The sequence below is a fragment of the Mucor velutinosus genome (assembly GCF_035048745.1).
Source record: "Mucor velutinosus strain NIH1002 chromosome Unknown tig00001553, whole genome shotgun sequence".
Lineage (NCBI taxonomy): Eukaryota > Fungi > Mucoromycota > Mucoromycetes > Mucorales > Mucoraceae > Mucor > Mucor velutinosus.
Window position 1 is genome coordinate 1,049,764 of NW_027041930.1, and position 9,226 is coordinate 1,058,989.

General features: G+C 36.7%; 3 protein-coding genes across 3 annotated transcripts; 1 reads left to right on the forward strand and 2 right to left on the reverse strand.

The window, feature by feature from the left end:
- Nucleotides 1-755: 755 nt before the first annotated feature.
- On the reverse strand, nucleotides 756-1,167 carry ATC70_007698 (uncharacterized protein; the record flags this gene model as incomplete). Its single annotated transcript, XM_064826956.1, has 2 exons — nucleotides 756-913; nucleotides 1,107-1,167. The coding sequence occupies 2 exons, from the start codon at nucleotides 1,165-1,167 to the stop codon at nucleotides 756-758; spliced, it is 219 nt and encodes a 72-aa protein (XP_064676013.1).
- A 344-nt stretch (nucleotides 1,168-1,511) lies between these two features.
- HOF1_1 (formin-binding protein) lies at nucleotides 1,512-3,253 on the forward strand (the record flags this gene model as incomplete). The annotated part of the gene is made up of 4 exons (XM_064826957.1): nucleotides 1,512-1,728; nucleotides 1,786-2,079; nucleotides 2,128-2,230; nucleotides 3,079-3,253. The coding sequence occupies 4 exons, from the start codon at nucleotides 1,512-1,514 to the stop codon at nucleotides 3,251-3,253; spliced, it is 789 nt and encodes a 262-aa protein (XP_064676014.1).
- A 5,404-nt stretch (nucleotides 3,254-8,657) lies between these two features.
- On the reverse strand, nucleotides 8,658-8,897 carry SMC4 (Structural maintenance of chromosomes protein 4; the record flags this gene model as incomplete). The annotated part of the gene is made up of 1 exon (XM_064826958.1): nucleotides 8,658-8,897. The coding sequence occupies one exon, from the start codon at nucleotides 8,895-8,897 to the stop codon at nucleotides 8,658-8,660; it is 240 nt and encodes a 79-aa protein (XP_064676015.1).
- Between the last annotated feature and the right edge of the window lie 329 nt (nucleotides 8,898-9,226).

The following is a 9,226-nucleotide window of genomic DNA, read 5'->3' on the forward strand; positions in this document are numbered from 1 at the left end:
AATGCAGATCATAGTGGATGTATTCCACACAATGTGTTACTTAGGTTTCTATTACATCGTGTTTTTCTCGATAGTGGTCAAGTAAGTTCGTTTTGTTGTCTCGATCGCAGCCGTTGACTAAACCTCTGAGGCTCCGGATCCTCGTTCAAAGAAAACGTTGACAGCATTATTGAGCAGAGGAAAGAGAGTAGAAATAACAGTGGTTTTTGTTGATTGATTGTAAACCATTAATCACATATGAGCCAGGCCTGACAGATGCCTTGTTACATTAAATCATGTTATGACGATAGCTCACCTAAGCCACCAAGGTTACTCAAATCGACCCTTATGGCCAGTGCTCTTGCATTGGTTACCACTTTATATCAAACATCAACAACATTTGCCAGATATCGCAATAGCAGCACCTATTGCTCTCTATCATTACTAATCCTACAATCTAGTTGCAAACGTATAAATACTCTTCTTTTTCTACTCAATTCCAGGATTTTCAGTTCATTTTATATACAAACGAATTGCAGTTTATTTCTATTGTATTTTACTATTCCTCTATTCTTAATGTTGGACCTATTCGATCTAATTCCACAACATGTATAAACCTGAAGTTCTCCAAAAAAAAACTTCCCCGAAATTCCTCGAAAAATACTGAAGCTTATATTTACTATCATGTTAAGTTATTAGCATACAAAAATTACAAAAAAAAATCACAATTCAAAGCTGTCATCAACACTGACATCAACGCTGACATCAACACTGGTTTAAACGCCGTCTTCATCACTGGCTTCATCACTGACTTCATCACTGGCTTCATCACTGGCTTCATCACTGGCTTTAACACTGGCTTTAACACTGGCCTCATCATTGGCTTCATTATTGGCTTCATCTCTGTTGTTAGCGCTTTGGACTTTGCTTGTATCTAGTAACAGTTAGAAGGTAACATGGCAATAACCGTTCGTTTACACCTAATGAGAAATGTGCAATCAATAACTTATTCACATTTGATTTCGGAGTCTAAACGCTTTTATAAAATGCGTGTAACGCGCCCCCGAAGGAGATCGCCATCATTTCTCTTTTTTCTTTTCTTTTCGTTTTCTTTTTGTTTTACTTACATTCAATCGTTGCGATTAGACAGACAATGGTCTTCATCACCAGGGAACAAGCAATTTGCATGTTTTATTGTGAACCTTTCAACAATAAAAACGTTGCTAAGTTTTCCAAAATCATTGATGACATGGAGAACGTTGAAATTTGTTATTGCGAAAATCCAAAAAAGCCATTGCTGTTATGTTCAAGAACAACCGACGCGAATTCTATTTACCATCATCGTTATAAAAGCAAAAATATTTCAAATGAAGCAACCGAACAAGTAAATGTAGACCCTAAGCTAAGTAAGTTTATTTACAGAATAACATAAACATGTTAACTTTTGAATAACGTTTTCAACTTAAGAAACGTTGACAGAATTAGTCAAATTTTTAAACTTGGTTTACCACCCATACAATCCAAACTCAGAAATGTACGAAGAAAAATCGGTTACTATCAACAACATCCTTTCAAAAGTATGGAGCCATTCGAGTTTGTTTGCTGATAAGAAGAGCCCTGCATCGTTTAACAAATGGTGCTCAACGAGAAATATAAAGTTCCTTGAACAGCAATCAAAACGAAAAAAAAATGATATGGATGAGAGAGTGTCTGTTCGTTCTCTCTACGTCATGATGGATAAGCATATCAGTAAGTAGATATATGATCCTTTAGTCTGTCATTACTAATATAATGAGTTACCTGAAGCTATAAACGATATTGCCGACTGTCTTCCTAAATATCAAGAATATATCCAACAGCTAAAAGATCAAGGCTATACAATGGTTGGTTACTGCAGAAAATCGAAGCAAACACGTGAAGACAGCAACGATCGACAACGTTTATTACAGAAACAGGTAGAAAGGTTGAAAGCGAGATCTTTGGTGGACAAAGTCTTTGTGTCTGTATATTGTAAATCGTCTGACCCCATTGCCAACCGAGATCTAAAGAGCTCAAGCCATATCTTAAATGGGCTGACAGGCGTGGATGGGGATATGCAAGGTAACACCATTAGTTGGTTTATGTTTCTTACTGACATCAATTTATTAGATTTACTGAAGGTTATATCCACCACTCAAAAAGTTTGTTTGGTCACAACACTTGATACCGCAGGTCTTACGACTAGTAAGGATGATTTATTATCATTTTTACGGTAAGTAAAAAAAAAAAGATCGAAGCAAAACAGTTAGCTAATTTTTAAAATATAGGGAATATACAAATGTAAAAAAAATTCTCGTTGACAATATTCCTCACACAAATGAAATTCATGTGGTAGATTGTGATGAAGCCGTTGAATGGCCTGAAAAACTTCAACTGTTTGATGGTCAAAATTAACTTCATCATCGATCGAAGTAAAGTTTATTGCCTTCTATCGTTTAGTAAAGTATATTTTATTCAATTTATTTACTATAAATATGGTTTTTTAGTCCATACGTTTATCAAAGCTTTATAAATTTTTACTCTTTCATTGTTTCGCTTTTTTTTAACTCGGCCGGACATTGTTGGTATTCCAAAGGTTTAAGTTCTAATGATTTTTTAGAGTAGACGAATGGCTTTTTTGGATTTTCGCAATAGCAAATTTCAACGTTCTCCATGTCATCAATGATTTTGGAAAACTTAGCAACGTTTTAATTGTTGAAAGGTTCACAATAAAACATGCAAATTGCTTGTTCCCTGGTGATGAAGACCATTGTCTGTCTAATCGCAACGATTGAATGTAAGTAAAACAAAAAGAAAACGAAAAGAAAAGAAAAAAGAGAAATGATGGCGATCTCCTTCGGGGGCGCGTTACACGCATTTTATAAAAGCGTTTAGACTCCGAAATCAAATGTGAATAAGTTATTGATTGCACATTTCTCATTAGGTGTAAACGAACGGTTATTGCCATGTTAACTTCCAACGCTTACTAGATACAAGCAAAGTCCAGAGCGCTGATACCAGAGATAAAGCCACTGTTGAAGCCAGTGTTTAAACAAATGATGATTCCAGTGTTGCAGTCAGTGTTGAGGCCAGTGGTGAGGCCAATGATGAAGCCAGTGTTGAACCCAGTTATGAAGCCAATGATGAAGCCAGTGTTGCAGCCAATGATGAAGCCAGTGTTGAAGTCAGTGTTGAGGCCAGTGTTGCACCCAGTTATAAAGCCAATGATGAAGCCAGTGTTGATACCAATTGTTAAGCACAAAGAATAAAAGGATTAATATTTGTAGCTTATAAAAAATGTTCGATATTATAAAAATAAGCAAAGACGTATTTGAATAAGATCAGACACAAAAACTAAAGATTTATTGATGAAGACAAGAGTTATTCTATTTATACTAAGATCTGAATGCCAAAGTAGCAATTTATCTTGTACAACGCTTATCACATCTGGTGAACCTCAGTATTTAGATAGCTGAGATGCACTTCAATTATCATAGTTTGTCCATGTTGTTGCACAACACAGACATATCTACCCATCAAGAATACCTTAATCTTTATAGACAGTTGTAGTCCTTCTGGCACAACACATTGCATAATAGTTCGACGTGGGGAATGTCCTTTAAATAATATATTTATGCAAGGAGAATTATATAATAAATAATACTTCAACACAGTGTTTGCGTTGCTGCTACAACAGTATTATCCTGGACAACTCACCACCAGACAATATTTCTAATTGTTGAAAACTATAGTGCAACATTGTATCCCTTATAAGGAGTTGTAGTATATCTTTTCCTCAGCCATAAATGCATAGGGCTATAGATTTATTTGATTGCACAATCTCCTTGCAAAGAAATTGGCTGTATGAGCCCAGTGATTCTGTTAGACAATTACAGTTGTATCATTTGCGGCATTGGTGTTGGAGTACTACCTGCGATGATAGAAAGACATCCTAACAAAAGTGATTTCGATTTCGAGGCTGAGGCCATCCAAAATGGAATTTTGAAATATTGATGCTAGAGCTTTGAAAGTAGCATGTTCCTATGAGAACCTGTTGGTTACAAGTGGTTACGAGTAATAGATCAATGGAAGCAATGTTGGGAAACGCTGCATTGAAAACCGCTTGGTTATAGCTAGTTTCGTTGTGGTTTAGCAAAGAGTTGTTGCTGAGAATAAGAGGATTTTCGAAATGATAGGCCAATTTTGAGTAATGAGTTTCATATGAAAACCTGTTAATTACCAGCAATTCCGAGTAATAGATCGATAGATGCGAAGCTGGGAAGCGTTGTAATGTATTCAAACTCGTTGACTGATAACCTGCTTCGTTTTGTGATAAATTCTTAATAAGAAAGTCGATGATAATAATCAGTTGTCAACTCTATCTAAAACGAAAAGCAAAGAACTTCTTTATTACAGGGCACCCAACTAGCTTAAATATGATAGATCCCTGGTCAATGACTACTACGCTGAGATGTTATATAGATAGCAGGCCACTGGGGTCTTATCGATTGTCGGTATAGATTGTTGAGAGACCACATAAGTCGATATAATACTTCATGTAGTAGTGTAGGTAGATCTCTACATCTTGACATTGGGGAGGTTGAATCTATTGTAGTTCCTGAGACATCCGTACACACACAATTCACTGGACTTGTAAACATAGATGTGATATAATACGATAAACATTACCTATGTTGCTATACTGTAAATGTGGCTTGAGCAGAAAGTGAATGTTGTAGCCCAAGATGCATGCTTGTATGCAACATTGTGGTTGTTTGGCAAAGGTTTTAAGCCATAATATGCATCTCACCACGAAGGGCGAACAGCTTTTCCACGCTTTGGGTTGATGTGATACTAGAGATTTTATAATGTACAATACAGAGCATCTGGGTCATCAGACAGAAGTGTAATTTACTTACTCTTCTGATAACGCAGCCCACTACGCCGTCGTTTTAGGTCGAATTCTGTGCAAATCTAGCCATTTTCAAGCACGAATAACTCATGCCACAAAGCGTTTTGAGCGCTTGGAGTAGCATCACACGCCTCCTCTTGGCCACGCTTTACTTCTTGATGCTTTATCTCAATTTTTTTTTTTTGGGTTGTTGCAAATTCATGAAAATCATCGTTTTTCCATGAGTATTAGCAAGGGAAACTTCTTGAAAATCAAACGATCGCGTTTCTCACGTCAAAAGTAAAGACTTTTCTTATAATACATATTAGATCAAATTGATCGTAAAGATGAAATGCAACATTGGAAACTCTTTCTATGAGACTTTTATATGCTAAATTTTGACATATTCACAGAAAACCTGTTTTCATATTTTTGGAAATTGCTCATTATTTTTGGTCTGAAAGCTGAGAGTACTTAGCACCATTCGATGCGGCTTCTTTTGTTCTTTAGAGATGTATTAGAAAGTTGGGTGTGACAACGACAGTTTTCATAGTCAGATTTAGCAAAAACGTTTAAAGGATGTGAGATCAAGTCAAGTTTGAACACGAAAATACCACTGCATAATTTCAAATTAAACTACCGCAATTAAGGCTGCTACGGTACAAGACTGAGACTAAATCTACTGGTCGTGACGTCGGATAGGGTGCTCTCTCATTCTTCCCTGCCCCCATTTTTACCCTTTTTGCAAAACGCGTTCTAGTATCAAACCATGGTGGTTTTGGACACCGTTTGACTGATAATAACACTCTAGCTTCCGATAACTTTGTCTTGTACTGTTGGAAGAACTTGATACTGCTTCTTTAAAGTGGAATATATTAGATACTATTCGATAACGAGCACTGGAAGGCGTAGTATTAACACTAATTGAGTTTATTAGGTTTTAATGATTTTTTGCTTGTTTGAGTGAGTGCTGCTGCCATTACTTCTCTGGTATCTCTGCTGTCTGCGTCTTTGGTTTATCATGTCTGGCGGTTGCTTCTTTGGTCTTTGTCTGGTCTCTGCTGGTGGTGTTCGTACTTTGGTTTGTTTATGGTGCCGGTGTTACTGCTGCTGCTGCTGGTGGTGGTGGTAATATGGTCTTTCCTGGTCTACTCTCTTTGGTTCATGCTCGTTCTCTGGTCTATATTCGGTGATTGTGTATCCTCTGGTCTATCTACGGTGGTGGTAAGTGGTAATTGACTTCTTTGGTCTTTGTCTAGTCTCTGCTGATGGCGTTTGTACTTTGGTTTGTCTATGATGCTGGTGTTACTGCTGCTGCTGCTAATATGGTCTTTCTTGGTCTACTGTCTTTGGTACATGCTCGTTCTCTGGTCTATATTAGGTGATTGCGTATCCTCTTCTGGTCTATTATCGACGGTGGTGATAAGTGGTAAGTATCTTCTTTCTTCTGGTCGCAATGATATAAAACTTCTTTGAACGCTTGTATTGTTGCTTTCTTTCTCATGATAATGCATTCATGATGTTTACTTTTTTGCGTTTTTCTTCTTCTTTTGTTGGTTGTGTTGCTTTACATCCGACTATTACCATGCATGTGCTCATGTATGAATTTTTGTTGCAACAACAACGAGCTGTTCTGAACGTCTCTGATGTTGTGTTTGTTATACTTTTCTTTGGCTCACTTTGTGTGAGCATCCCTTTTTTGCCTACATACTACTATAATACTCCTATAGTAGTATGTTCTTTTCTTCTTTTATTATTATTATGTTTCTTTGAAGCATAACTTTTTTACGTTGTGTGGATGTGCCTATCACTGAAGCTCAACAAGACTTTATCCGACACCAGGAGATAGATAGGCTGCCTCCACTTGGTTATCGCTACTTACTTTAGTGATGATTGAGGGTCTCAATACCTGAATCTAAAGCTAGGTGGTGTAAGTAAGGCATGCTCTAGCACCTGAGGGAAGTTTGATGATAGCAGCGGCTACATTGCTATATTAGCGGCGCTTAAAATTTTGCCTCACATCAAAACAGGGGGAAACCCTCGCAAATTTTTTTTTAGGTCAGCGGAGTTTTCAAGCAATCTGATTGGCTAAGAGGCTGAAGCAACGAAGTTCTACAACTACTTGATTTCAGATTGATGTCATGTATTATAACTTTGTGTTTGTAATAAAAGGTTATCTAAATAGATATAATTTAAATTCTTCCTTATTTAAAAGTATAGGATAAGATGTAATCATTTGATTTAGCATTCATTGCATAATAGTTCGACGTGAGGAATGTCCTTTAAATATATTTGTGCAAGGAAAATTATATAATAATACTACTTCAACACAGCGTTTGCGTTGCTGCTACAACAGTATTATTCTGGACAACAACCCATCATCAGACAATCTTTCTAATTGTTGAAAACTATAGTGCAGCATTGTATGCTTTAAGGAGTAGTAATATACCTATTCGTCAGACATAAATGCATAATAGGGCTATAGATTTATTCAATTTCACATTCTCCTTGCAGAGAAATTGTTGGTTGTATGAGCCCAACGATGAATCTGTTAGACAGTTACAGTAGTACCATTTGCGGCTTTGATGTTGGAATACTACCTGCGATAGAAAGATAACACCCTAACAAACGTGGTTTCGATTTCGAGGTTGAGGCCATCCAAAATGGAATTTTGAAATATTGATGCTAGAGCTTTGAAAGTAGCATGTTTCTATGAGAACCTGTTGATTACAAGTGGTTACGAGCAATAGATCAATGGAAGCAATGTTGGGAAACGCTGTATTGAAAACGGCTTGGTTATAGCTAGCTTCGTTGTGGTTTGGCCAAGGTATTAAACTATGATGCGCATCTCACCTAGGAGGGGGAGAAATACCTTTTTCACGTCTTATGGTAAAAATCGATTTTTACCCTCAATTGGAGGTGACAGTGGCAAACACACGATTTTCTTTAATAATAGCACGGAGACGTCTATGCGGTGCTCAACTCTGGTAAGTAAACTTTGGGCGTAGAATGCCTGATAGCAATACACAATAACGATTTCATATGCGCCACTATAGAAGATAGTTAGTCTTGAGCAATCGTTTTTTTGACAATTTGGCTGAGCCTGGCATACTGGATACTATAGATCCATGAGAACTGATGCTATAGTTTCAAATAAAATCTTAAAAGATAGATGCTTTTTGGTTCTACGCAATGAGTATTACTAAAAGTAAGTTTGTACATATCTTGTACATTTGTTCTTCAAAACAACCCCCTTCAAAATATTTGAAAAGCAGGTTTGTCTGAATATAAGTCTTGGGATAACTTTCAAGACTGGTACCATTCGATGCGCATTTCAATTTTGCACAAATGTACTATAAACCGGAGACAATGGTTACTATTCAGAAGGTTAAGTTAAAGCGATCAGAAGTTGCTGGTATTCGACATCATGTTGTCATGCGAATAATAACTTCTGGTTCCTAATAACAGATCTAAAACTGGTCCAATGACAGCTCGATAATGGTATCCTAGCCAAATGTGTGGAAGATGTTGAGCTGATTTCAAGTTATCGATGAATACTTGACATGCTGATAATTCATATTTTTAGGATTAAATAAGTGTCGCTTGCTTCCTTCCACTCCATTAAACCTTCCAGTTTAGGATATACACATGGTGCTCTCCTTAAAAAAGCACTTTTAGCTCAATCAAATCGTTCAGGCACCATCTTTCATCCGAAGCAAATACAAAGACAATTGCAAAAATACACAAAGATTTTATTTGCTTTAAAAAACTAAACAAAATCTTTTTCCGTATTTTGTGATTCATGGATCGATGCTACATGCATTTTGGTCAACTTGACGGGGATATAACGATCATTCACTGTGTATTTGACTGGGGCAATGTTCATTTTATGAGACATGAAACCGCCATGCACAATAGTACGCGAATTGTCTTTTGATTTGGAGGCCATGACGACAGTAGACAGCAGCAGAGCAGTGATGGTGGAGAACCACAAAGCAATATTAGCCATAGTTGATGTAGTAGAGATTAAAGGAAAGAGTGGAATCAACAAGCAAGCGTGTAGAAATACGAGATTTATAATCTCTCCCTAGCTGTAAATACGTGATCCCAAGGTTACATGCTATACAAAAGAGGTATTAAGGAGACCCAGAAGTTGTACACAAACGAATATGCGTGGAATTGATGGACAACATATTTGCTAGTGTATAAATACATAGCCCATCAAGTATTGCCTGCAGCATTTTGATGGTTATCTTGTGAGGTTATACTAATGCAACGTTTTATTTTGATTTTACTCTTTTTCTTTACAATTATATAATGTATATATATATATATATA